The sequence below is a fragment of the Tachysurus fulvidraco genome, chromosome 10 (genome assembly GCF_022655615.1).
Source record: "Tachysurus fulvidraco isolate hzauxx_2018 chromosome 10, HZAU_PFXX_2.0, whole genome shotgun sequence".
NCBI classification, from domain to species: Eukaryota; Metazoa; Chordata; class Actinopteri; order Siluriformes; family Bagridae; genus Tachysurus; species Tachysurus fulvidraco.
In genome coordinates, this window is record NC_062527.1 from 26,035,438 (window position 1) to 26,062,053 (window position 26,616).

At 39.9% G+C, this 26,616-nt stretch overlaps 1 protein-coding gene, 1 long non-coding RNA gene and 1 pseudogene across 2 annotated transcripts; 2 read left to right on the top strand and 1 right to left on the bottom strand.

Moving 5' to 3' along the window:
* Positions 1–1,939: 1,939 nt before the first annotated feature.
* Positions 1,940–2,607, top strand: LOC113642607. The gene is made up of 3 exons (XR_003440609.2): positions 1,940–2,106; positions 2,255–2,307; positions 2,503–2,607. It is a non-coding gene; the product is annotated as an uncharacterized LOC113642607 (long non-coding RNA).
* A 1,754-nt stretch (positions 2,608–4,361) lies between these two features.
* Positions 4,362–7,286, bottom strand: LOC113642608 (annotated as a pseudogene).
* Positions 7,287–15,280: 7,994 nt separating this feature from the next.
* On the top strand, positions 15,281–16,403 carry LOC113651404 (pancreas transcription factor 1 subunit alpha-like). The gene is made up of 2 exons (XM_047820116.1): positions 15,281–15,756; positions 15,961–16,403. Exons 1-2 carry the CDS (start codon positions 15,417–15,419, stop codon positions 16,149–16,151), a joined length of 531 nt encoding a protein of 176 aa, XP_047676072.1. The 5' UTR covers positions 15,281–15,416; the 3' UTR covers positions 16,152–16,403.
* The last annotated feature ends 10,213 nt before the right edge of the window (positions 16,404–26,616 follow it).

A 26,616-nucleotide genomic window follows, 5' to 3' on the forward strand; every position in this document is an offset into this window, starting at 1 on the left:
AGCGCCAGTACGTAGACTAAAGAAGTTGTGTTAATCTCAGTGACTGGGGGTACGGGAAAAGAGTGTGCCCGGTGAGATAAAGGGAAAATGAGAGTCTTCTTGATCCTGTCAGTGCTGCTGATCATCTGGAGCGACCCAGCTTCGTCTCATCCAAATGCCAACAAATTCTGGAAATTCGCCAACTGGATGGCCAGGCAACATACTAATGAGTCATGTCATGTGTAAGGTGTTCCCAAAGTCTACTATAACAACCACCATCACACCTCAAAATGATACTTTTGACAACACCCTTACGGCTATGGTCCAGGTCTGCATCTCAGAAACGTGCATATCAGGCAATGCGACAGAGAAGGAGCGCAGACATCAACATAGACGATACCTGAACAGAACTGGCGCCAGATGGTGTGAGAACAACACAGACAAGCCCACATGTATAAACGCACTAAGCATTGAAGCATTGACACAAGCATTGAAGATGGACACAAGTGTGGAGTCAACTAGAAGAAGACCCATTTTCTGTTTTGTCATCACTGTTTTAGCTAATGCTTGCTTAAGAAGCCCTATTCCAACCACATTTTAGCACAAGCATGCATGATTAAGTCTAATATATGTGTATTATACAGAGCAGTAATTGCAGTAATGTTTTTTCCTTAGCAATTTTATGTCCATTTTTGTGATTCAAAAGGGTGGAAATGTAATAGAAAATGTTGTGAATAACAAAAATTAAGATTCTGTACCAATACGGTCACACACCAAAAACTAGGAACAGCAAAAAAGTAACAAAGGGGAACTGAACTGTTTCCAGGTGCACACTAGGCTGAAGAGACAAGAACATTGCAGGCTGCAGGTGTGTGGAAATAACGGAGACTAACGGAGTGACCGTTGCACTGCTTGTGCAAAGACAAGATTAGAGGAAGTCATGCACAGTGGAATACATACACACACATAGCTCCATGTATAAAAGGAGAACTGCCTTACAACCAAGAAACTCACTCTGTTCAGACTTAGGTTAGGACAGACTGACTTCACACTTGCAAGTGTATTGAATAAAGAAGTTTGATATTCCACAGGACTCTGCTGCGTTCTTCTCTGCAACTTAGGGAAAGTTCACTTGAACTATTATCTTTGATTAATAGAATAGAATTTCAATGCTCTAATCGGTTTATCTCCCATATACCTAACCAGTCACACTCTTTGAGTTCACAAAACTCTGGACTTCTGGTAGTTCCCAGAATATCTATGTCTACTTGAGGCAGTGGAGCATATTTGTATTTAGCTCCTAAACGCAACAGCTTTCTGGACATTGTTCGAGGTTCAGACACACTGTCCCAGTTTAAATGTAGGTTACTGACATATCCCTTTATCCAGGCATACACATAGCACATCCTATAACCTTGGGCTCCAGTACATCTGATCAAATGCACATTATCATCTAGTGCTTGCTAATGTTATGAACAGCAGCTATGCTAATTTCTCTCCACTTGCTTCACAGATTTATAGGAGTGTAAAAATTTGTATTTATGCCTCATGGTGTTTATTCCTAATATCACTTCAGGGAGCCTTTCCTTGCCATCAACACCTCTATCTTGCTCATTTAGAATTTTAAATCTGCTTAATTTCTTTCTATAAAGCTGATTCCTGACAATGTCCAGTGTTAAAAGTGCTACACAATTAAAATTTAATTGTTGTGAAATAAATAATTATCATTAGAGAAACTCGCGACTAGGAGGGTGGGAACTTTCAATAGTTGTGCATTCAAAGACAAGTACAGTCATGATTAGCTCTGTTTTATCTACATATTCTTAGGCTAATCTTCAGCGTGCACACATTTCTGAACAAATATATAGATTAGTAAATATTTACATTTTCCTATTTCTAACATTTATTTAACACTTTGCCCCCTCAGGTACACCACCCCATGCTAAACTTAACAATTAGAATGAATAAATATTATAAATCACAGGACTAGAGAAGCATGTGACCAGGAGGGTGGGAACCTGACCAAGAGGCTCATTTAAAAGAGGAATGATGAACCTGTGGGATGTAGAACAGGTGCACAGTTCAAGCTCAGAGACTAATTTCATACTGTAGTGTGTAACGCTCAAGGTAAGTTCTTCTGGTGTGCATTTGCATTGGTTATGACAGAATGTGTTTTTAGATTTTCTTATATAAAACAATATAAAGCTAGGTATGAGCAACATTAGCAAAGCTTTCCCAGTTTTCCATCTGATGGAGCTGCTGAAATCAATTTCAGAATCATGAAGATGCTGCTTGTGACTCTGGCTCTTGCCCTTCTGCTGACCAGTGGTGAGTGACCTGAGCTTCAAGTTCATTTAAAGTCAAGGCCTATTGTCTTGACTCTGAAAATGGTTCAAACTAAAACTTCAACGGATCTTGAAATTAGGAAAGAATGTTAGTTTAAAAATCGAGAAAAAATCTACTACATTTTCAGTAAAATAAACATTGTATCTCTAAAACCTTTATCGTGTCTGGTCTCCACAGGTTCTGCCCTTAAATGTCACAAGTGTACTCCTGATGGAAAATGTTCTATTGAAACCTGTACCAGTGGTCAAGACACCTGTGTTGCCACAAGGGTGTTTACCCCCAGTGGTACGTCTAATGTTACACTGAAAGATTTTATTGTTTTCTTTTTTGCCAGACCTGTTAATGTTCAACATTCTGGTAGTTCCCTTTCGAGGGAACTCAACGCTGCGTCAGTGCTGACGCTATGGGAACGCTTCTTTGAGGAAGTTGTGTCTGAAGCTCTGTGTGCACACACACCATTTAATGGCTCAGAAAAGACACGTGACGGAGTAATTACTTGCCAGTAAGTCCATATAAAGGCATCTACGTCACGCTGCTCCAGCTTTCTTCGTCTTCAGGAAGCGCTCTGTGTATGTGTGTCGTTTGTCTGTCTGTCAAGTGCAGGGAAAGAAAAAAAAATAGCGAAAGACTTGGCAAAATGATGCAGTCTAAGCACTTTAAGAGATGCGTGCATCCGTGCCCCCGCTTTATCACGGGGGGCGACGCGCATTCTCTTTGTGTTGTGTGTTTGGGAGAGGAGCATGCCCGGTCGGCTCTCGAGGGAGCCGGCTGCGTGCATTGTGAGGGATTCCCTCTCCGCACGCTCCGATCTCACCTGGCTGTATTTTCAGCTTCGGTTGCGCCTCGTGGTTCAGGTCCTGCGTCTGCCAAGGCAGCGCGGCGGCTTCAATCATGGGGTTCCCAGGTTGAGTTAGCGGAGGCGGAGCAAGAGACGGGTGTTCCCCTTTCTCTTGCCCTCTCCCCTGACTCCGATCGCTCGGTTTCGCGTTCGTGAGCTCGCGCTGCGATTTCTCCCAACCCGGAAGAGAGCATGCTGCTTTCCGCGTCCGGCTCTGAGGAGCTTGATGTCGAAGGGAAGGGGCTTTCCACCTCAGAACGGCCGACGCAATCAGTTGCGTTCGTGGAGCTCCTCGAGGTAATAACTTGGGCTGTTGAGAAGCTGAATTTAGATTGGCCTGAAGAGGTAGTTGGTGTCGTCCATTCTAAGCTGGATGACCGCTTTCTCACTTCAGGCCGTCAGCCACCTGCACGCAGGCATCTGCCATTTCTTCCAGCCCTCCATACTGAGATATCAAAGTCTTGGAAAAATCCCTTTAAGTCGCGTGTATTTTCTCCAGCCATGTCAGACTATTCAGCCATTATGGGGCTTGAAGACCATGGGTGTGGAACAATGCCGAGGGTTGAAGAGACGCTGGCCAGTTATCTCTCTCAGGAGAAAACCTGCTCTTCCATCCAAGCCATGTAGGACCACTTCTGCCATTGTGGGTAAGGCCTATGATGCAGCGGGTCATGCGGGTGTGGCGCTGCACACCATGGCGTTCTTGCAGGCCTACCAGGCTGATCTGCTAGCAGAGCTGGATGGCGGTGAAGGGCTGGGACCTCAGACGGTGTCCAAGTTCTCGCGCTCCGTGCCACGAAGCAGACAGCCCGCTCTATAGGCCGTACTATGGCTGCGCTGGTTGCCATGGAGAGGCACTTGTGGCTTAACTTGACGGGCATAAGGGAGAAGGATAAGTCCTTTCTCCTGGATGCCCCAGTTTCACCTCAGGGTTTGTTCGACGAAGCAGTTAGTACTGTCGTCTACAGGCACCAGGAAGTGAAACGCCAGTCAGCGGTGTTCAGGGAGTTTCTCCCTCGCCACGGGGAGCAGCCTGGGCCATCATCTAGCCGCCCCCCTTCTAGCTGACTCAGTGCAGTGAGAAGAGCTAGTTTGGCAGCCCGGGGAGTCTAAAACTAGGGAGGCCGGTTCACATGCCCAGGCCCGGACCCGTCCGGTGAGAGAGGACCTTAGGTCTGTCTTAGGTCTGTCTTAGGTCTTAGGCCCTATTCAGAGACGCTCCACCTACTGCTAGCCCCGCCGCCTTTGTCGTTTCAGGGGGCAGTGGGGCCTGTGTCGGCTCCCCTTTCTTGTGCGGATCTTTCTGGGTTCATGCCTGCCGGTGCACTGTTTCAGGGCGCCCGGGAGGTCTGCACGAGTTTGATGCCACTGTCAGGCAGCCTGGCATCGTGGAAACTTCTGCCAGGGGTGTCTCAGTGGGTCATGAATACTGTAGAAAGGGGGTACAGGATCCAGTTTTCGTCCCGTCCTCCATGTTTCCAGGGTGTGTTGCCCACAAATATGGAGAAAGGGGAGAAAGGGGCCATAGAGCATGTTCCCCTCCCAGAGCGGGACTCTGGCTTTTACAGCTAATATTTTGTTGTTCCCAAGAAGGACGGGGGGCTGCGTCCGATTCTGGACCTGCGGGCTCTGAACTGTACTCTGAAGACTTACAAGTTCAAGATGCTCACGCTCAAGATGATCGTGTCCCAAACGTGAAACGATCGTGAAACGTAGCAGTATCGTGTCCTTCCTTTTGGCCTAGCCCTTTCACCATGCACGTTCACGAAGTGCATGGATGCTGCCCTGGCACCATTGCGTCTCCAGGGCATCCGTGTACTGAACTACCTGGACGACTGGCTCATTCTGGCCCAGTCGGAGGCTATGGCAGCCAGGCATCGAGATGCTGTGCTTGCCCACATGAGGTCCTTAGGACTCAGGCTGAACCCAGGAAAGTGTGTGCTTTCTCCTTCTCAGAGAACCAACTTTCTGGGGGTGGTTTGAGACTCCACCACGATGTGGGCACATCTGTCTCCCACTCGGGTGGCCTCCATCTTGTCAGCGGTGAAAGCCATTCGGCTAGGCCGCAGCCACTCTGTTGCCGAGGCACAGAGGGTGCTCGGCCTCATGTCAGCAGCAGCCATCATTATTCCTTTGGTTCTGCTTCACATGAGGCCATTCCAGCTCTGGCTCAAGGGGGCGGGCTTTCATCCTTGCAGGCATCCCCTCAGGGTTATACGGGTTACACGCCGTGGGCTTCGTACCCTCCTTATGTGGACAAGACCCCGGTTCTTGGCCTTGGGTCCCATTCTAGGGTCGTGTCACCGTTGCAGGACTCTTTCGACGGATGCCTCGCTTTCGGGCTGGGGCGCAGCCTTAGATGGCCGCCCAGCCCAGGGTCTATGGGAGGGCCCCTGTCTCTCATGGCACATAAATTGCCTGGAGATGAGGGGTGTGTTTCTAGCATTGAAACACTTTCTCCCGCACCTCAAGGGCTGTCATGTCCTAGTGCGAACAGACAGCACGGTGGTGGTGTCCTATATCAATCATCAGTGTGGTCTGCGTTCATGCCCCCTGTTCAGGTTGGCGTGGCAGATTCTGCTCTGGGCAGAGACCAGGTTTCTCTCGCTAAGAGCGTTTTTTATCGGGAAGCAGACTTCCTGCCGAGGCAGGTGCTGAGGCCCTTTGTTGGTGATGTGGACGGTTGCTTCATTGTCGCAGTACACTAGAATTCGTTTCCTGGACCACTGATCGCCCCAGAGGATGCATGCCACGACTATGGGATATAGTTCTAATAAAGTGGTAGAGAGAGCGTTGGGGGGAAGGGCGGACAACTCTTTTGGCCAGGGGCTGGCGAACCACTGACTATTAAAGAGACCTCCGAAGCCTCTTGAGGGGGCAGCGTCGGTATAGAATTTTAGCGCGACGGAAGTCTTGATTGTATCGTTGTAAAAGAAGGAGATTCTGTTCCATCCTGCACATAGCAGGGACCAGAAATGCAAGTCGGACTTCAGCCAGCGTCCAAGGTTATAGAATCGTGCAAATGCTCGGCCGTTTTTGAAATGTCTAGGAGTCTAGAAATGAATGAGCGACCTTGTGGATTGATCCGCATTGCGAAATTTAAATGTCCTAGCAGAGAGAGCAGCTCTCTTTTGGAAATGGAGTCACGTTCCACTGTGTCTGTCATAATTTCCCTGATGCGGACGAGTTTATCGAGGGGCAGCGAAGCTTGCATGAGATTGCTATCAAGATTAATTCAGAGGAATTCTAATGAATTTGAGGGACCCACGGTTTTTTCGTCTGAGAGGGGGATGCCGAATTTCTTAAAGGTTTCTTACAGGATGTTGATACTTCGCTCAGGGAGAGAATTGGGGTAGTCGATGACAAGGAAGTCATGTAAAAGGTGGAGGACGAATGGCAGCCTGCAGTTATTTAGTAGAATCCAGCAGAGCGCTTCCGATAAGGTATCGAAGATGCGTCGGCTGCTGCGGCAGCCGAAAGTGAGTCTGACCGCGAAGTACTGTTTGTCGCGCCATTGCACTCCGAACAGGTGCCACTGGGACAGATGGAGCGGCATCATTTTGAAGGCATCTACGATGTCGGCTTTGCCCAGCCAAGCCCCGTTTCTGGCTGTCTTGATGAGCTGAATGGCGTTGTCGACCGAGGTGTAGAACAGGGAAAAATTGGGGAGAGGAATCAGGCTGTTAATGCTCGGGACGTGAGCGATGTTATGGGGAGCTGAAGAGTCTATGATTAGACGTTTTTTGCCGGAATACTTACGTGTCCCCACGCCGAGAGGATTTATCCTATAGATTGGGAAGGGGAGAATGTCGAAGAGGCCGATCATGTACCCTTTATCTACCTCTCTAGCCAGGAGAAGATCGACCACTTCGGGTTCTTTGAGAACGGACTGGAGGTTGTTGCAGATGTAGGAATTAAGGGGACGCGTAGTTAGACTGGCTGAAAAGCCTTGAGTGAGTCCGGTGATCAGATAATGGACGAAACTGCGGTCAGGATGCTTTATGAGTGCTTTGTCCAGTTCGGGGATATTGACCGACGTTGGTATTACTTTCTCTTTCTGGAGAGAGCGTGCGTTCGCCGGGGGCAGACAGACTTTGGATGCCCGTCTCCGCAGTAGCTGCATGCGTGAATAATTTGTATTGTATGAATAAATATTTGTATTTAGCTCCTAAACTTTGTTCAGGGTTCAGACACACTGTCCCAGTTTAAATGTAGGTTACTGACATATCCCTTTATCCAGGCATACACATAGCACATCCTATAACCTCGGGCTCCAGTACATCTGATCAAATGCACATTATCATCTAGTGCTTGCTAATGTTATGAACAGCAGCTACACTAATTTCTCTCCACTTGCTTCATAGATTTATAGGAGTTTAAAGATTTGTATTTATGCCTCATGGTGTTTATTCCTAATATCACTTCAGGGAGCCTTTCCTTGCCATCAACACCTCTATCTTGCTCATTTAGAATTTTAAATCTGCTTAATTTCTTTCTATAAAGCTGATTCTTGACAATGTCCAGTGTTAAAAGTGCTACACAATTAAAATTTAATTGATGTGAAATGAATAATTAACATTAAAGAAACTCGTGACTAGGAGGTTGGGAACTTTCAATAGGTGTGCATTCAAAGACAAGTACAGTCACGATTAGCTCTGTTTTATCTACATATTCTTAGGCTAATCTTCAGCGTTCACACATTTCTGAAAAAAATATATAGATTAGTAAATATTTACATTTTCCTATTTCTAACATTTATTTAACACTTTGCCCCTCAGGTACACCACCCCATGCTAAACTTAACAATTAGAATGAATAAATATTATAAATCACAGGACTAGAGATGCATGTGACCAGGAGGGTGGGAACCTGACCAAGAGGCTCATTTAAAAGAGGAATGATAAACCTGTGGGATGTAGAACAGGTGCACAGTTCAAGCTCAGAGACTAATTTCATACTGTAGTGTGTAACGCTCAAGGTAAGTTCTTTATTCATTCATGTTACTGTTCCCTTTTTCCCTGTGTGTATAAAGATCCCCTGTGCATTTGTCTGATTTCATCTGATCTCAGAAGGAGATGAAGGTTGTCAATAAAACTGTTGGGAAGTCACAAACCAATATCCAAATGCTCATGTCGGGTGTACGATATATAGGCACAGCTGTTCTGCACAAACAGACCCAAGATAAGCATAAAAATACCACAAAATTGCAGATTCTGGAGAGACCCTGAGCCTCGCGATGTACTCATGCCACCATCTTGGTCTTTATGATGTTTGATGTAATAATTAACTAAAGCTAATAGTCAGTACCTGTATAATTTTATGTATTTTGCTGCTGCCACATGATTGGCTGATTTAGAACCTGCATAAATAAACAGGTGTATGGGTGTTTGTATTAAACTGAGCATCGGTAGGGATAGGACCTATTATCCTCTTATGACAGAGGACTCAGCTAGCCATCACAGTAGTGGTAGTTAATATTTGTTGCACTTTTACACTGTTTTCAAGAATAGATATTGTTACAAAGCAATTATACAAATAAATATAAATTCTGTATATAAACTTGACATTTATAAATGTATTGCTAATGAACAAGCCATGGCACCTGCACCTTTAGATCGATGTAGGTGTGACGGATCATAAAAAAACAAAAGATCTCTCAGATACTGTGGCACGTGACCATTAAGTGCTTTATAGGTTAATAATATTATTTTATAATCAATGTGAAACTTGACTGTAAGCCAATACAGTGAGGATAAGATAGAGGTGATGTGTTCATATCTTCTCGTTCTAGTTAGGACTCTAGCTGCTGTGTTCTGGACTAACTGGAGCTTGTTTATGCTCCTAATGAAACATCCAGACAGTAAAGTATTACAATAATCCAACCTAGAGGGTTCCAACTAGTGTTTCTGCATCATGTAATGACATTGTTTTATGGCAAGAGACCTTTCCTGGTTTCAGGCCCAAGTTGTAGATGCACAGTAGAACTATTATCTGCAAACGTCTTCACTTGTTTACATCTGAAACAATCACAGTCTATCACTTGATCTGCATGTAGGTACAGATTTGGGGGAAAGCAGTGCCATGGAATATGGGAAGTCCATTATCGAATCCGAAATCTTTGTTTAAAGGGGTAGCACCACTCCACTCGTTACAAAGTACTAGCATAACGGCGCACTACTAATGTTAATGTTAAAATAGTTCACTATATATATAAAGATGCGCATAGAAGTGCCCTGACATCTGAGCATATTGACCAGCTTATCTTTCTTCAGAAAAACCTTGACATTAAATAAAAAGACAAATATAAATACAAATCAAAGAAACCTGTAAAATCCAAGTTTAAAGGTTGTGAGAATGTTCAACATCTGTAAATATTTTATTGTTTATATTTGTTTTGTTTTCTTTAGGAATCCTGCAAACACTTTATTTTTTCATTGATATTAAGCAGATATAATTCTTTTGTTCAGATCAAAATGTTAGGACACTGCATGCTACAATTGTAAACTGAAACTGTGAAGCTTTAAAGGCAGGGTCTAAAAATATATATGGTCTGTTTATAACATTTAAAACATTTAATTTAACACATTTAATACATTTAAGAAATCCTGCAAGCACTTTATTTTTCCCCCTTTATTCATACTGCACATAAAGTAGTTCAATCATATTGAATGTGTTCTGTGTTCTGGTTAAATAAGAAATTTTTTTTTTTGCTAAGGTTTGCATATGGTGGTGTTCTTGACAGCTTCCCTAAAACTTTATCCTATAATTAAAATAAGATATATCCCAATATATCGCCTTGCTTACAATATCGCAATGTATCGCAACCCCTTATCGTGATACGTATCATATCACCAGATTCTTGCCAATACACAGCCCTAGTGTATAATATATATATATATATATATATATATATATATATATATATATATATATATATATATATATATATATATATATATATGTCAAGTCACCTTTATTGTCACATTTCTTTATTGTCACACCTTTATTGTCACAGCGAGCTCCAGAAATTGCAGAACCATTTACATACAGTAGTAAGAAACATAAATAGAACAATTTACAAACAGGTTAAAAAAATGTGCAAAATGCTCTGTACCATTTGAAATGTGCAAATGTGGAAAGAATGCGATGTGCTCATGTATAGTCAGTACCCACAGTGTACTTCTAGACATATATATATATATATATATATATATATATATATATATATATATATATATATATATATATATATATATATGTATATATATATATATATATATATGTATATATATATATATATATATATATATATATATATACACACATACCCACACATATATGTATGTATAAGTATGAATATAAATAATATATATAAGTATAAGTATTATATACATGTAATATATATGTATCATGTAAAGTGCAACAGACCGTATTGATACAGAAATGTCCTGTGGTACCGATAGCTTATTGTCCGATAAATTCTTATTTTAAATTAAATGCAGTGTGTGTGTGTATAGTCCCGTGTGTACTGATGCAGTACGAATGCGGTGTGCATATGTGTGTGTATAGTCCAGTGTTGAACTGTTGAATATTGTGGGAGTATGCTGTATGCTGTTAGTTATGGTTGTTAATTAGATGTATATATAGATAATATAGATGTATATATGCATAATGACATTCCTTTTGTACAGCTATCTGTCATACCAGTTCATACTGTAACATACTTGTATAAAAAAAATAATAATAATATACCCTTATTCAGTTATATGTACATATTACTACACCTTCTGTATAACCTCATTTCCTTATTTATTACCCTGCCACTTCTGGTTAGATGCTAACTGCATTTAATTGGCGCTGTACATGTACCTTGCACAATGACAATAAAGTTGAAATCTAATCTAATCTAATCTAATCTAATCTATTTAGCATTTTTGTAGCCTTCCCTTAAACCATAATGTTGAACAATCTTACTTTGTTTTCAGGTCATTTGAGAGTTGTTTTAAGGCCTCCATGTTGCCGCTCTTCAGAGGAGAGTCAAAATGAACAACAACTTGCAATTGGCCACCTTAAATACCTTTTCTCATGATTGGATGCACCTGATTATGAAGTTCAAGGCTTAATTTGGAATTGTGTGTTCCAGTTAAATCAGTGCTAAGTAGTTACAGGTAAATTACAGGTATTCAAATCAACCAAATTTATGCATCTGTCTAATTTGGTTTTGAGGCATGTTGCACATTTACTGTTCATCTAATAAACCTCATTTCACTACTGAAGTATTACTGTGTTCTTCAGTTATTTAGTAGATCTAAATTAAATTGCTGATCCAAAACACCCAAATATGTATAAATGAAAATTGTTAGGGGTTCCTAAACTTTTGCATACGACCGTAAAACTACAACGAATCAAATAATCAACAAATAATACAAAACCTTCTCTAATACGCCCAGGTCCAAACCCTACGCACGTGCTCCACTCCTCGTTATGGACATAAAAACACCACCTCGTTATGGAATAAAAACACTGTCAATAATAATCGTACGTAATTCAAAGCATTTGTGTGTAAATTTTAATTTTGCGGAGTTGGATCCCAAAATTTACGGCCACGACAGTTTACAGATACGAGATTTTGTGTGTTTGTTCAAATACAACTCCAAAATGTACGACTATGACAGTTTACACACACAACGCTTGTTTTCACAACACCTCTTTTTCACACACGAAAATGGTCTGCGAAACAACTGTCAAAAATACGTCATCACATTCACAGGCATTACTATCCGAGGGAAGATTAATCGATTCCACGAAATCACGCTACAGACTGCAGTGATGACCTCCTAAACAGCTGTATTCTTTAAGCACCTAATGTAACCTTACTCTGAGAGCTAATCTTACTTACTATAGTTAACCTATCTCTGTAATATTACTCCTATCTGTTATTAGTGATAACTAACCCTTAAACATGTCCGAATTTGGAAGGGAATTTGGAACGAATTTGTGCAGTCAGAGCTGGAGGCGTTTATCTGTAACGTTAATCGGAAAGCTGCAAGTACAGCAACCAAAAGCATTGAAATTTCGCTATTCTTATTACCAGAGTTGTAGCACAAACAAAATATTAATGCAAACAATCCATACAATACTAAATAAAAATAACATTTATTGATTTGGTCTTTGTGAATATTTGTTTATTAATGACTGCATTCATCGGACACACTGTTTGTAGAGAATACACACACACATACATGAACTGATTTGATTCAAGACTGACATCATTACATCATGCATAAAATTTTGGTGTCCACTTTTACCATTTAATAATGCCATAATAATACCATAACTTTTGGCTTACTATGTAGTCATATATAATATAAAACTCTTCTTGTTTTAAATTCTCACTGAGGGCTAAAACCCCTAAAGATGAAACCCTAGAACCGTCCCTGATCTTATACCTACTGAAAATCACTGAAATTTTACATTTACTTCAAATACTTAAGTACATCGAATATCAGAAAATGACTTTTGATACTTAAGTACAGTAAATATCAGATACTTTAAGACTTTTACTTGAGTAATATTCTAAAAGGTGACTTTCACTTCTACTAAAGTCTTTTTCTAGTATGATGCTTGTAATTTTACTCAAGTATTGCTTTCTAATACTTTATACAACACTGACAATGAGTGAGCGCTTGGCTGCTGATCCGCCATTTCGCCAGTGGTTTAAAAGAGGGCGGGGCGCATGCGCACTTCGTGGAATCGATTCATCTTCCCTCGGATAGTAATGCCTGTGAATGTGATGACGTATTTTTGACAGTTGTTTTGCAGACCGTTTTCGTGTGTGAAAAAGAGGTGTTGTGAAAACAAGCGTTGTGTGTGTAAACTGTCATAGTCGTACATTTTGGAGTTGTATTTGAACAAACACACAAAATCTCGTATCTGTAAACTGTCGTGGCCGTAAATTTTTTTAAAATTTACACACAAATGCTTTGAATTACGTACGATTATTATTGACAGTGTTTTTATTCCATACCTCGTGCGCTTAGATAACGGTTAGCACATTTTTTAAACTTTTTTTTTTTTTAAACGTAATCATTTTAAATGTACTTTTTTTTTTTACAAATGTCAAAAAACAATTGTAATCAATGATAGATAAATAAAAGAGAAGAGACTGAAAACAACATCATCCATCACGTATTTATGAGGAAACGATGATAACATCGTAAGCATAAAGAAATGTGTTGTGTTTAATCGTGAGGGGACGAAACTACAAGTCGTGCAACATTAAAAGAAGAAATAAAAACATTGTATGTTCAAGTAATTCGTGTAATTCGCACTTTTTAAAATATCCCTTATGCTGTAAAACACTTTATTATACGATTATAATGCTCGTTCGTTCGTTCCAGTTACTGCACTTAACTATTTCATTAACATTAGTTTAAATTCGTATACGGTTGTAAATATAAGGATTAAAGTCTTATTTTTATTACACTTACCTCACCTTTATCGTCCAGATCTGACAAGAAGCTCAATTAACCTTCGACCTACGACATGCACCGTCCTCTAAACCACAATGTATCCATCCGAGCAACTGTGTGTGTGTGTGTGTGTGTGTGTGTGTAAATATATATATATATATCCTTTTTTTCAAATTTATATAAATGACAATTTCTGCTTTCTTGTACTTTTGTCTCTGGTCCGTATTTCATGGTCAGCTATTTAAGAATAAATAAATAATTAAAATAAGATAAGGGACTTTTCATAGGAAGGACACTATAACTAGTTCCGTTTGGGTCGTGAGTTGGTCGTCGGCGCTACTTTTTGACGTTGAAGAAGGTGGCACGAGCTTAAAAACAAAGATGGCAGCCGTCCACCAGATGACGCTCAAACACAGATAAATACAAACCTACAGCACTTTTGCTGGGAAAGATGTTTAAAAGATGCTAGTTTCCAAGATTAAAAGTCATTTTCAGTTTTAGTTATATAAAAAAAGTTTCTTACTGACTGTAAGGAAATACTATATTACTGACCATGTTGGAAAAGACATGACCAAAATAAATGACAAAAAGCTGATGGACCATTATGGGAATCGGCTTAATGGCTTCCAGAACATGTTACTTTCCATCAAATTCTTGAAGTTTAATCCTAAGCTTCTATTACTGTCTGTTTGGACTTTCCAGAACATGTTTTTTTTCCGGCTGAACTCGAATGCTCTAATACTTTGTGCCAACATGTTAAACACCTTGTCTATATTGTGGATTAACTGCAATGAACTATGAAACCATTTCAAAAACAATTCAATATCTGAGGAATGTTAAATCGGTGAAGCATTACCAGTAAAAGCAATAATAAAACCAAACCAGAGGATTACAATTAAACAGCAACATAACACAACATAGCCTTCTTTTATGGGTACTGTTTGGGACAAAGTATTACATAAAATAAAATAAAATAAAATAAAATAAAATAAAATAAAATAAAAAATGTTTAAACATAAAGCTCTTGAAGGTCAAGAAACTTCTAGAAGCTCAGCTCAGTCCCGATGAGGCCAAATCTCTGATACGATATGCACCAGAACATTGTCATTTCTAGCCCTATAACATTAGAGATGTTTGCTTGCATTTTGCATTTGAGACATTTTTGGCTCAGATTAAATAAATAAATAAAAACAATGTTTAAAACAACGGAAATGTTTAACATGGCTACTAAAATACACACTCTATGGCCTAAATGTGTCAGTAGCCAAAGCAAAACACATTATGCAACAACACAGACAACTAGAAACAAGCAGGAGTTCATATTTTTACTATTATGTAAAATAGTGCATACAGGTATACATGTCATGCTGGTCATAGATAAGTCCCTTCACTGCACCCACATCTCAGGACGAGGAAAGGAAAACAACAGGGCTACCAGATACTTTTTGCACAAATAACATAATGAACACAAGACACACAAAACTCTCTCTAAAAACGATTCTAATTTTGTATTCCTCAGTAGGACACCTTCTTGTATCATTTTTTTTAAATATACCATGAATAGCTGTGGAATAGCTGTGGTATAAGAAGAATAAAATACTTTGCTAGACGCAGTTATAGGAAGATCGCAAACATTTGTGAGGTAATAGTGACCACATCATTAACCCAGCATCAGTGATTACTTTCTTATAACAATTTGTATTGCGTAAACAATATGGGCGTGGCTTATCTTTAGGTGCTGCTGATTGGCTGGCGCGCACCGTTAATGCGACTGTCTCCGCATGCCGGCTTTTCAGAAATCCAAAAATAGAATGGAGGCTACGTTTTCAGGCTTGGACTCTTCATCTTCTTCGTCATACAACGTGTCTGTTTTTTCCCCGCGGCGAGGTGACGTGCGCGAACGCAGACGCATGCAGTCCATCAACGACAGGTTTGAAGGTTTGCGCTCGCACATCCCGAAACTGCCTTATGAGAAACGTCTTTCCAAAGTGGACACGCTACGCCTAGCCATCAGCTACATCAACTTCTTAGCTGAACTCGTGCAGGCCGACGCACCGATTCGGAACTCACATGAAAGTCCAAACCAAACCAAAAAAGTCATCATCTGCTACAGAGGAACAAGTGAGCATTGTTCACACATGACCACACTTAACATGCAGCTGTTAGTATTAATATTAATTATTAGTATTATAGTACTAAATATTTATTGCACGGACTGTGTGGGATTCTCCACTGTGTTTATATTACTATATAAATATTTCTTCTTCTTCTTCTTATTATTATTATTATTATTATTATTATTATAAATTGTTTTTTTCTTTCCAGGGTCTCCTTCTCCTGATGACCCAGATCACGGCCTGCCCCTTCTGGCCGGTCACACTTTGTCCTGGATGGATGAGAAGCAGAACATCATTCGCAGGGCGAAGGTCTGGACCCCGGAGGACCCCCGCAAAGTGAGCTTCAAATCCGCGCTCACTAACATCGAGAACGAGCCTCCGTTTGAGCTGGCTGAGTAAATCCTGTTAGTTATCGGACTGTGTGGGATTCTCCACTGTGTTTATATTACTATGTAAATATGTATTATTATTATTATTATTATTATTATTATTATTATTATTATTATTATTTCAGCTGTCCAGTCTGAAATTGAACTTAGAGCCTCTGGCAATCACTGTGTAGCTCATCGTTATTTAATTGTTGGTTAATTGAATTTTCTGATAATATATTTTTTATAATTTAACGTTGATTTCCACGAATGTCCAACGAGACAGAACCTAATTTTTTATAAAAATGAAATGTACCATGTCTCATATGGTCTATATTTATTATGATGATGATCCAATAAATTTTCCTATTGATTCATACAAGCCTGCCTTTTTTTCTGTTTCATTCTAACCTGTCATCAGTAATAAATAATACATTATACGTTTGGAAACTACACAAAATTGAAAATGGTTGTTCCTCATGTGTTTATAGTGTTGTTATCAGCCACATCCTGTTTCATTAGGAAATGTAACTCTTCTGTGCTTATAAAGAATAATAATGACAACACAACTGAGATTTAAGAACAAAAACACTTATTGAGATAAGTGAGTTATAAAATAATAATATGGACAAACACAAATGTGATTTGAAGATAAAGAAAAAATAGCTTGTCTGTGTGAAAAAATAGACATTAGTGATTTACAAGAGATAACTTTTTATCTAAAGAAGAAATAGATGTTCGGTTTAGAAAAAAAGAAAATTGGTGTAACAAATTTATTAAAGCGTATATTAATTACTCATTAAAAATGATAGACAACTGGTTTTGTAAAGCATTTAATAAAGAATGTATTAATTGTTTATTAAGAAAGACAAAACAACTATGTTTTTGTGAAAGTGTTAAAGATAACTATTTAGTTTTTTTCAGTTGCTAACAAGCATTGTTCAATACCGAAACCACATTTTCAAAACTCTTCACACAGTCTGCATTACCAGCACCAATGTGTGCCAAACAGTTAGTCTCACCTACTAAACTCAGACCAACAAACACTGACAAAAATTCTCATTCAGAATACAACAGGAAGCTTTACAGAATTGATTATTTTTCGTTTTTAAAGTTTCAATGATTTTCCACATAAATCAGTTCTTCATATAAAAAAACAGTAACGCAATGTCAATTTATTGAAAGCATTTGTAACACGAATGAATCAGAAATTAATCCATTTTTTATATGAATATAGTACTTTTTAATTACAGTTTTTTACAATGGCTATGAAAGTTTTTTCAATACATTTAACAAGTTTCCTTAACTCTTAAAACACCAACACACCTAAAACACCCAATTGGAATTTCATTATTAATTTCATGCTCAAAATCACACATTGTAAACTAAACTCCAAAACTCATTTTCACAATAATAAACTAACACAAAACACCATGTCAACAAAACACTGCAATCATGTTTCAAAAGAAAATAATTATTCAAAACACTAACATATGTTCTCTTCCAACAGGAACATTTAGTCAATCATAACGCAATGACAAAAAACACTATCATCAGCTGAAATTACAGAAACTGCATTATTTTATGTGTCAGGTCTGTCATATGTGTCAGGTCTGTCCTTATATGTGTGAGGTCTGTCATATGTGTCAGGTCTGTCCTTATATGTGTCAGGTCTGTCCTTATATGTGTCAGGTCTGCCCTTATATGTGTCAGGTCTGTCCTTATATGTGTCAGGTCTGTCCTTATATGTGTCAGGTCTGTCCTTATATGTGTCAGGTCTGTCCTTATATGTGTCAGGTCTGTCCTTATATGTGTCAGGTATGTCCTTATATGTGTCAGGTCTGTCCTTATATGTGTCAGGTCTGTCATTATATGTGTCAGGTTTGCCCTTATATGTGTCAGGTCTGTCCTTATATGTGTCAGGTCTGTCCTTATATGTGTCAGGTCTGTCCTTATATGTGTCAGGTCTGTCCTTATATGTGTCAGGTCTGTCCTTATATGTGTCAGGTCTGTCCTTATATGTGTCAGGTCTGTCCTTATATGTGTCAGGTATGTCCTTATATGTGTCAGGTCTGTCCTTATATGTGTCAGGTCTGTCATTATATGTGTCAGGTCTGCCCTTATATGTGTCAGGTCTGCCCTTATATGTGTTAGGTCTGTCATTATATGTGTCAGGTCTATCATATGTGTCAGGTCTGTCCTTATATGTGTCAGGTCTGCCCTTATATGTGTCAGGTCTGCCCGTATATGTGTCAGGTCTGTCCTTATATGTGTCAGGTCTGTCCTTATATGTGTCAGGTCTGCCCTTAAATGTGTCAGGTCTGTCCTTATATGTGTCAGGTCTGTCATTATATGTGTCAGGTCTGTCCTTATATGTGTCAGGTCTGTTCTTATATGTGTCAGGTCTGCCCTTATATGTGTCAGGTCTGTCCTTATATGTGTCAGGTCTGTCCTTATATGTGTCGGGTCTGCCCTTATATGTGTCAGGTCTGTCCTTATATGTGTCAGGTCTGTCACATGTGTCAGGTCTGTCCTTATATGTGTCGGGTCTGCCCTTATATGTGTCAGGTCTGTCCTTATATGTGTCAGGTCTGTCATATGTATGAGGTCTGTCCTTATATGTGTCGGGTCTGCCCTTATATGTGTCAGGTCTGTCCTTATATGTGTCAGGTCTGTCATATGTGTCAGGTCTGTCCTTATATGTGTCGGGTCTGCCCTTATATGTGTCAGGTCTGTCACATGTGTCAGGTCTGTCCTTATATGTGTCAGGTCTGTCCTTATATGTGTCAGGTCTGTGATTATATGTCAGGTCTGTCCTTATATGTGTCAGGTCTGTCCTTATATGTGTCAGGTCTGTTCTTATATGTGTCAGGTCTGCCCTTATATGTGTCAGGTCTGTACTTATATGTGTCAGGTCTGTCATATGTGTCAGGTCTGTCCTTATATGTGTCAGGTCTGTCCTTATAATGTATGTGTCAGGTCTGTCCTTATATGTGTCAGGTCTGCCCTTATATGTGTCAGGTCTGCCCTTATATGTGTCAGGTCTGTCCTTATATGTGTCAGGTCTGTCCTTATATGTGTCAGGTCTGCCCTTATATGTGTCGGGTCTGTCCTTATATGTGTCGGGTCTGTCCTTATATGTGTCAGGTCTGTCCTTATATGTGTCAGGTCTGCCCTTATATGTGTCAGGTCTGCCCTTATATGTGTCAGGTCTGTCCTTATATGTGTCAGGTCTGCCCTTATATGTGTCAGGTCTGTCATGTGTCAGGTCTGTCCTTATATGTGTCAGGTCTGCCCTTATATGTGTCAGGTCTGTCATTATATGTGTCAGGTCTGTCATATGTGTCAGGTCTGTCATTATATGTGTCAGGTCTGCCCTTATATGTGTCAGGTCTGCCCTTATATGTGTCAGGTCTGTCATTATATGTGTCAGGTCTATCATATGTGTCAGGTCTGTCCTTATATGTGTCAGGTCTGTCCTTATATGTGTCAGGTCTGCCCTTATATGTGTCAGGTCTGCCCGTATATGTGTCAGGTCTGTCCTTATATGTGTCAGGTCTGTCCTTATATGTGTCAGGTCTGTTCTTATATGTGTCAGGTCTGCCCTTATATGTGTCAGGTCTGTACTTATATGTGTCAGGTCTGTCATATGTGTCAGGTCTGTCCTTATATGTGTCAGGTCTGTCCTTATACTGTATGTGTCAGGTCTGCCCTTATATGTGTCAGGTCTGTCCTTATATGTGTCAGGTCTGCCCTTATATGTGTCGGGTCTGTCCTTATATGTGTCGGGTCTGTCCTTATATGTGTCGGGTCTGTCCTTATATGTGTCAGGTCTGTCCTTATATGTGTCAGGTCTGCCCTTATATGTGTCAGGTCTGCCCTTATATGTGTCAGGTCTGTCCTTATATGTGTCAGGTCTGTCCTTATATGTGTCAGGTCTGTCCTTATATGTGTCAGGTCTGCCCTTATATGTGTCGGGTCTGTCATGTGTCAGGTCTGTCCTTATATGTGTCAGGTCTGCCCTTATATGTGTCAGGTCTGTCATATGTGTCAGGTCTGTCATTATATGTGTCAGGTCTGCCCTTATATGTGTCAGGTCTGCCCTTATATGTGTCGGGTCTGTCATTATATGTGTCAGGTCTATCATATGTGTCAGGTCTGTCCTTATATGTGTCAGGTCTGTCCTTATATGTGTCAGGTCTGCCCTTATATGTGTCAGGTCTGCCCGTATATGTGTCAGGTCTGTCCTTATATGTGTCAGGTCTGTCCTTATATGTGTCAGGTCTGCCCTTAAATGTGTCAGGTCTGTCCTTATATGTGTCAGGTCTGTCATTATATGTGTCAGGTCTGTCCTTATATGTGTCAGGTCTGTTCTTATATGTGTCAGGTCTGCCCTTATATGTGTCAGGTCTGTCCTTATATGTGTCAGGTCTGTCCTTATATGTGTCAGGTCTGTCCTTATATGTGTCGGGTCTGCCCTTATATGTGTCAGGTCTGTCCTTATATGTGTCAGGTCTGTCACATGTGTCAGGTCTGTCCTTATATGTGTCGGGTCTGCCCTTATATGTGTCAGGTCTGTCCTTATATGTGTCAGGTCTGTCATATGTATCAGGTCTGTCCTTATATGTGTCAGGTCTGTCCTTATATGTGTCAGGTCCGTCATATGTGTCAGGTCTGTCCTTATATGTGTCGGGTCTGCCCTTATATGTGTCAGGTCTGTCCTTATATGTGTCAGGTCTGTGATTATATGTCAGGTCTGTCCTTATATGTGTCAGGTCTGTCCTTATATGTGTCAGGTCTGTTCTTATATGTGTCAGGTCTGCCCTTATATGTGTCAGGTCTGTACTTATATGTGTCAGGTCTGTCATATGTGTCAGGTCTGTACTTATATGTGTCAGGTCTGTCCTTATACTGTATGTGTCAGGTCTGTCCTTATATGTGTCAGGTCTGTCCTTATATGTGTCAGGTCTGTCCTTATATGTGTCGGGTCTGCCCTTATATGTGTCAGGTCTGTCCTTATATGTGTCAGGTCTGTCACATGTGTCAGGTCTGTCCTTATATGTGTCGGGTCTGCCCTTATATGTGTCGGGTCTGCCCTTATATGTGTCAGGTCTGTCCTTATATGTGTCAGGTCTGTCATATGTATCAGGTCTGTCCTTATATGTGTCAGGTCTGTCCTTATATGTGTCAGGTCCGTCATATGTGTCAGGTCTGTCCTTATATGTGTCGGGTCTGCCCTTATATGTGTCAGGTCTGTCCTTATATGTGTCAGGTCTGTGATTATATGTCAGGTCTGTCCTTATATGTGTCAGGTCTGTCCTTATATGTGTCAGGTCTGTTCTTATATGTGTCAGGTCTGCCCTTATATGTGTCAGGTCTGTACTTATATGTGTCAGGTCTGTACTTATATGTGTCAGGTCTGTCCTTATACTGTATGTGTCAGGTCTGTCCTTATATGTGTCAGGTCTGTCCTTATATGTGTCAGGTCTGCCCTTATATGTGTCAGGTCTGTCCTTATATGTGTCAGGTCTGTCCTTATATGTGTCAGGTCTGTCCTTATATGTGTCAGGTCTGCCCTTATATGTGTCAGGTCTGTCCTTATATGTGTCAGGTCTGTCCTTATATGTGTCAGGTCTGCCCTTATATGTGTCAGGTCTGCCCTTATATGTGTCAGGTCTGTCATTATATGTGTCAGGTCTGTCCTTATATGTGTCAGGCCTGCCCTTATATGTGTCAGGTCTGTCCTTATATGTGTCAGGTCTGCCCTTATATGTGTCAGGTCTGTCCTTATATGTGTCAGGTCTGTCCTTATATGTGTCAGGTCTGTCCTTATATGTGTCAGGTCTGTCATGTGTCAGGTCTGTCCTTTTATGTGTCAGGTCTGTCCTTATATGTGTCAGGTCTGTCTTTATATGTGTCAGGTCTGTCCTTATATGTGTCAGGTCTGTCCTTATATGTCCTTATATGTGTCAGGTCTGCCCTTATATGTGTCAGGTCTGTCCTTATATGTGTCAGGTCTGTCATTATATGTGTCAGGTCTGCCCTTATATGTGTCAGGTCTGTTCTTATATGTGTCAGGTCTGCCCTTATATGTGTCAGGTCTGTCCTTATATGTGTCAGGTCTGTCCTTTTATGTGTCAGGTCTGTCCTTATATGTGTCAGGTCTGTCATGTGTCAGGTCTGTCCTTATATGTGTCAGGTCTGTTCTTATATGTGTCAGGTCTGCCCTTATATGTGTCAGGTCTGTTCTTATATGTGTCAGGTCTGTCCTTATATGTGTCAGGTCTTTATTTGTGATACACGTTTTGTCATTGTGATACACACTGGATCTCAATCTTTACAACACACACTACTTATTTTATACAAAAGTCCTATGAAATCAATTACAGACTTTTATTATTTAATATAAAATTATACATCTAACTGATTAAACTGATTAACTGTTTTGTTGCAGCCAAACCAACCTGTGAACGCTTGATCTGGTCTGATCTCAGAAGCTAAGCAGAGTCAGACCTGGTTAGTACTTGGATGAGAGACTGCCTGGGAATCTCAGGCGCTGTAAACTTTTGACAAAGACATTTATTTACTTTACTGTTTGAATTCTGTAACAACATCATTTTATTATTCAGTGGCAGCAGTCAGGAGAGTGAAGTGAAGCTCTCCTCCATTTCAGTTTGTTTTTTCTTAGTTTTGTTTTTTCTTTTCTTTTAAAACTACCTGACAGCAGCTTAAAGGAGTCTAGAGGCTGATGTAAATATATTTATGTAATGCAAATATATATAAAATATTAAATATCATGAGTGTTTTTATATAATTATGTGCTTTTACAGTAAATTCTGTGTGAAAGACTAGTGAGAAAGAACAAGAGGCCCTTATTCTACCTGTTACATTTGTACACGCTAGAAAGATGGGAACTTTAGGGATGTGTGTGTGTGTGTGTGTGTGTGTGTGTGTGTGTGTGTGTGTGTGTGTTCAATAAGAACTGAAGATGGAATGTGGCCATGGTGAGGTGATAACTCAGGAGGAGACATCTTCAGTAACTAGGGAGGACACATGAACACACACACATATACACACACACCTGGGGTACAAATAAGAGCGCTGATTTTTAAATAAGAGTGTTAGATTTTTAATTAAACATTTTTAAAGAAATATTATAGAATGGGAGAAAGAAAGAAAGAAAGAAAGAAAGAAAGAAAGAAAGAAAGAAAGAAAGAAAGAAAGAAAGAAAGAAACCAGAAATAACAAAATATCAGAGGATCAAATTAAAAGTATTTTTTTTTAATTAGAGAAATAATTGCAATAAATAAAGCAATATATGTGGTGGAGACAGGAAAATAAAGTAAAATTATATAAAAACAAGATGCAACCAAGATAAAAAATGTCATGAGGAAATTAAGAAAGAAAAGATTAATATATAGAAAAATAGATCAACTACAAAAAAGAAGATTCCTTTAATGTTTAAAGGGATTTTAATAAAGATTTTAAGTGTTTGGTGAAAAGGGTTTGAAAAGAAGAGACTTTTAAAGGAAAATAAATAAATCAAGATCACAACTGTGAGTCAATCATCTGTGGAGAAACTAATCTGAGATCCAATTAAAGAGGTAAAAATAATGTGTAAACATCTGTAACACATGGATGTGTATTTGTGTAATCAGTGTGATGATGTGATGATATCTCTGTGTTGTGTGTAGATGCTGAAGGATTTGATTTTGGATTGTAAAGGATGTTAAAGTGTGAAGTTGTAGCTGAGAGGATAAAAGGATGTGATCAGTCACAGTTATTGTTATGGATCTTCTACATCTGAATATGAATGATTCAGCTCCCAAACTGCTGGAAATGTGGGACGTGTTCTAACGCTTCACCACCATAACTGCTTTATCCTGGAAAAAAGGTCTGAGGAGAGACTCCTGTCATACACCAGACCTGGTGAGTGTCTTATCCTTAATGCTGAAAAACACAACAGGACAGAATTACAGACACATTTAAACACATTACTTATGAACAACAGAAGCATAAATACACACATTAGATGTGACATTTTACAGCACACAGTGAATATTACACAATATCATACAGTAAAGAGACAGTAAGTCAGTAACTCACTGTAGTGTCTCCAGTTTACAGTGTGGATGTTGTGTTTATTAAAACTGTGTGTGTGTGTGTGTGTGTGTGTGTGTGTGTGTGTGTGTGTGTGTGTGTGTGTGTGTGTGTGTGAGAGAGAGAGAGAGAGAGAGAGAGAGAGAGAGAGTGTGTGTGTGTGTTTGTTTGTGTGTATGTGTGTTTGTGTGTGTGTGTGTGTGTGTATATGTGTGTCTGTGTGTGTGTGTGTGTGTGTGTGTGTGTGTGTCTCTCTCTCTCTGTGTGTCTGTGTGTGTGTGTGTCTGTGTGTGTGTGTGTGTCTGTGTCTGTGTGTGTGTCTGTGTGTGTACCTCAGTATCTCCAATGTACAGTGTGGATCCTTCAGCCCATCAGAGAGCAGCTTCACTCCTGAATCCTGCAGTTCATTCTCACTCAGGTCCAGTTCTCTCAGTCTGGAGGAGTTTGAGCTGAGAACTGAGGACAGAACTCTACAGCTTTCCTCTGTCAGATTACAGTCACACAGACTGGAAGAGAAATGATGAAATATCAGAACACTGATCTCAAACACACAAACACAGCCATAATCCAGCTAGTTGAAGATGTAACAGAAATGTCAGTGTGTTTGTGTCACACACACAAATCAGAGGACAGGACACCACATCAGCACATTTACAGGAGCAGGGACGTCTTTCTGCACTCCACAATCTCTCAGCTACAATTTATTATAAGACCATTAGGTCATGTACATAACACACACATGTGAGAGCGAGCAGCCTACAAACACTACACTCTGATCTGTGTTCAAGTTTCTACACCCAACACTGCAGATACAGTGCATTTTATTACAGAACATAAAGAATTATACAGCTGTACACTACCAGGTAATAACATGACAATACTAGTCGTACTTTACACTCAGTTATATGTTGGATTTCACAGAGACAGTAAAACAGTTGGTGTGTGTTGTTCTCTGTGCTCGTACACGTACAAATCTGTCACCTCCAGACCTCTGATTTTACACACACACTGGTTCAGGTGTTTGGTGTGGACCTGAGTACAGGTGGAATGTTCACATATGTCCAAACACATCCAAACTAAAGAGAAAGGTTTTTAACCTTATAAACGATTCTTGATCATGATTTGTATTTTTTATATAATATAGATGTGTAAAAATCTCTCATCAATCATAAACAATGTAAATAAAGGATATTAGAAAGAACATTGTACTGTTTACTACAGATGTCACTGTTACTATTTCAACACAACTTAGTGAACCCTTCTTTCTCCACAGAGTAAATGGGATCATGTCTTTCATGCCTCCACAACTGAGAAGTGAACGTGGGGTTTTCTTCTCAAATCTGAGCTCCTTCCCTGTTTACAGAGTGACGTCACATCAGCACGACTGCACACAGCATCAGAAATAAACAAAGTCAAACTTCTTACCTTTAAATGAGTCACACTGTATATACACAAGTATTAGCTTTAGATGGATCAACATACAGACATTCGTTTGTTAAATCTAAAACACTGACTATACACATAGCAGGAAATCTAACACACCTTGTAGGTACAAATCTAACACAACACTACTGTGTGTTACACTAAAGGATTTGTGTAGGCGGGCTTCAGGTGGCTATAAGTGACATGGTAGAATGTACTGTACCAATGTGTAATATTTTATCAGTACATAATGATGAACAGAGAACAAAACCAGTCTGTTATTAATGTTGTACAACAAAAATATAGATTCACTACAGCTGCTTATAAATACAAACACAGTCCACAGCTTAATGTCTCCAAAATCCACAGAAAGTTTCCAAAGAACGAAACCTGACGTCTCTTCAACAGTAACGGTGATAAACCTGACCGACCGTCACGTGCAACCGTCTTTGTGTTCACCGTCTGTTTTTACTACATCCACCATCTTCTGATGCAGTGAACCAGACAAAAAACCAGACTGTCTATAATTAAACCACAACAGATTAACAACAATCACGACCCAAGAACAAGAATGTGATCGCTCATTAACCACTGATGATGCCATCGCTCACATCCTGCACTCTTCTCTCACACACATTGACAGCAATAATAGGATAACTATGTAAGGCTATTGTTTATCGACTATAGCTCAGCTTTCAATACTATAGTCCCCATGAAGCTGGCTTCTAAACTCATGGACCTCGGCCTGAATTACTGTATACATATTTTTTATATTTTATTCTTATATTTTCATTGTTTACTTTTATCTCAGCTCACTGAAAACGTCTGTTCGATTAGAAAACATGAACCTAGTGAGAAGAAAGATGGAGACACCTGAGACATTGTGTGAAGCATTGTTCAGCCAGAGTGTTTGTGTAAAGATGATTAGAGGAACTATTAACACACATTAATCCAAACAGTGCAGTTCAGTGTTA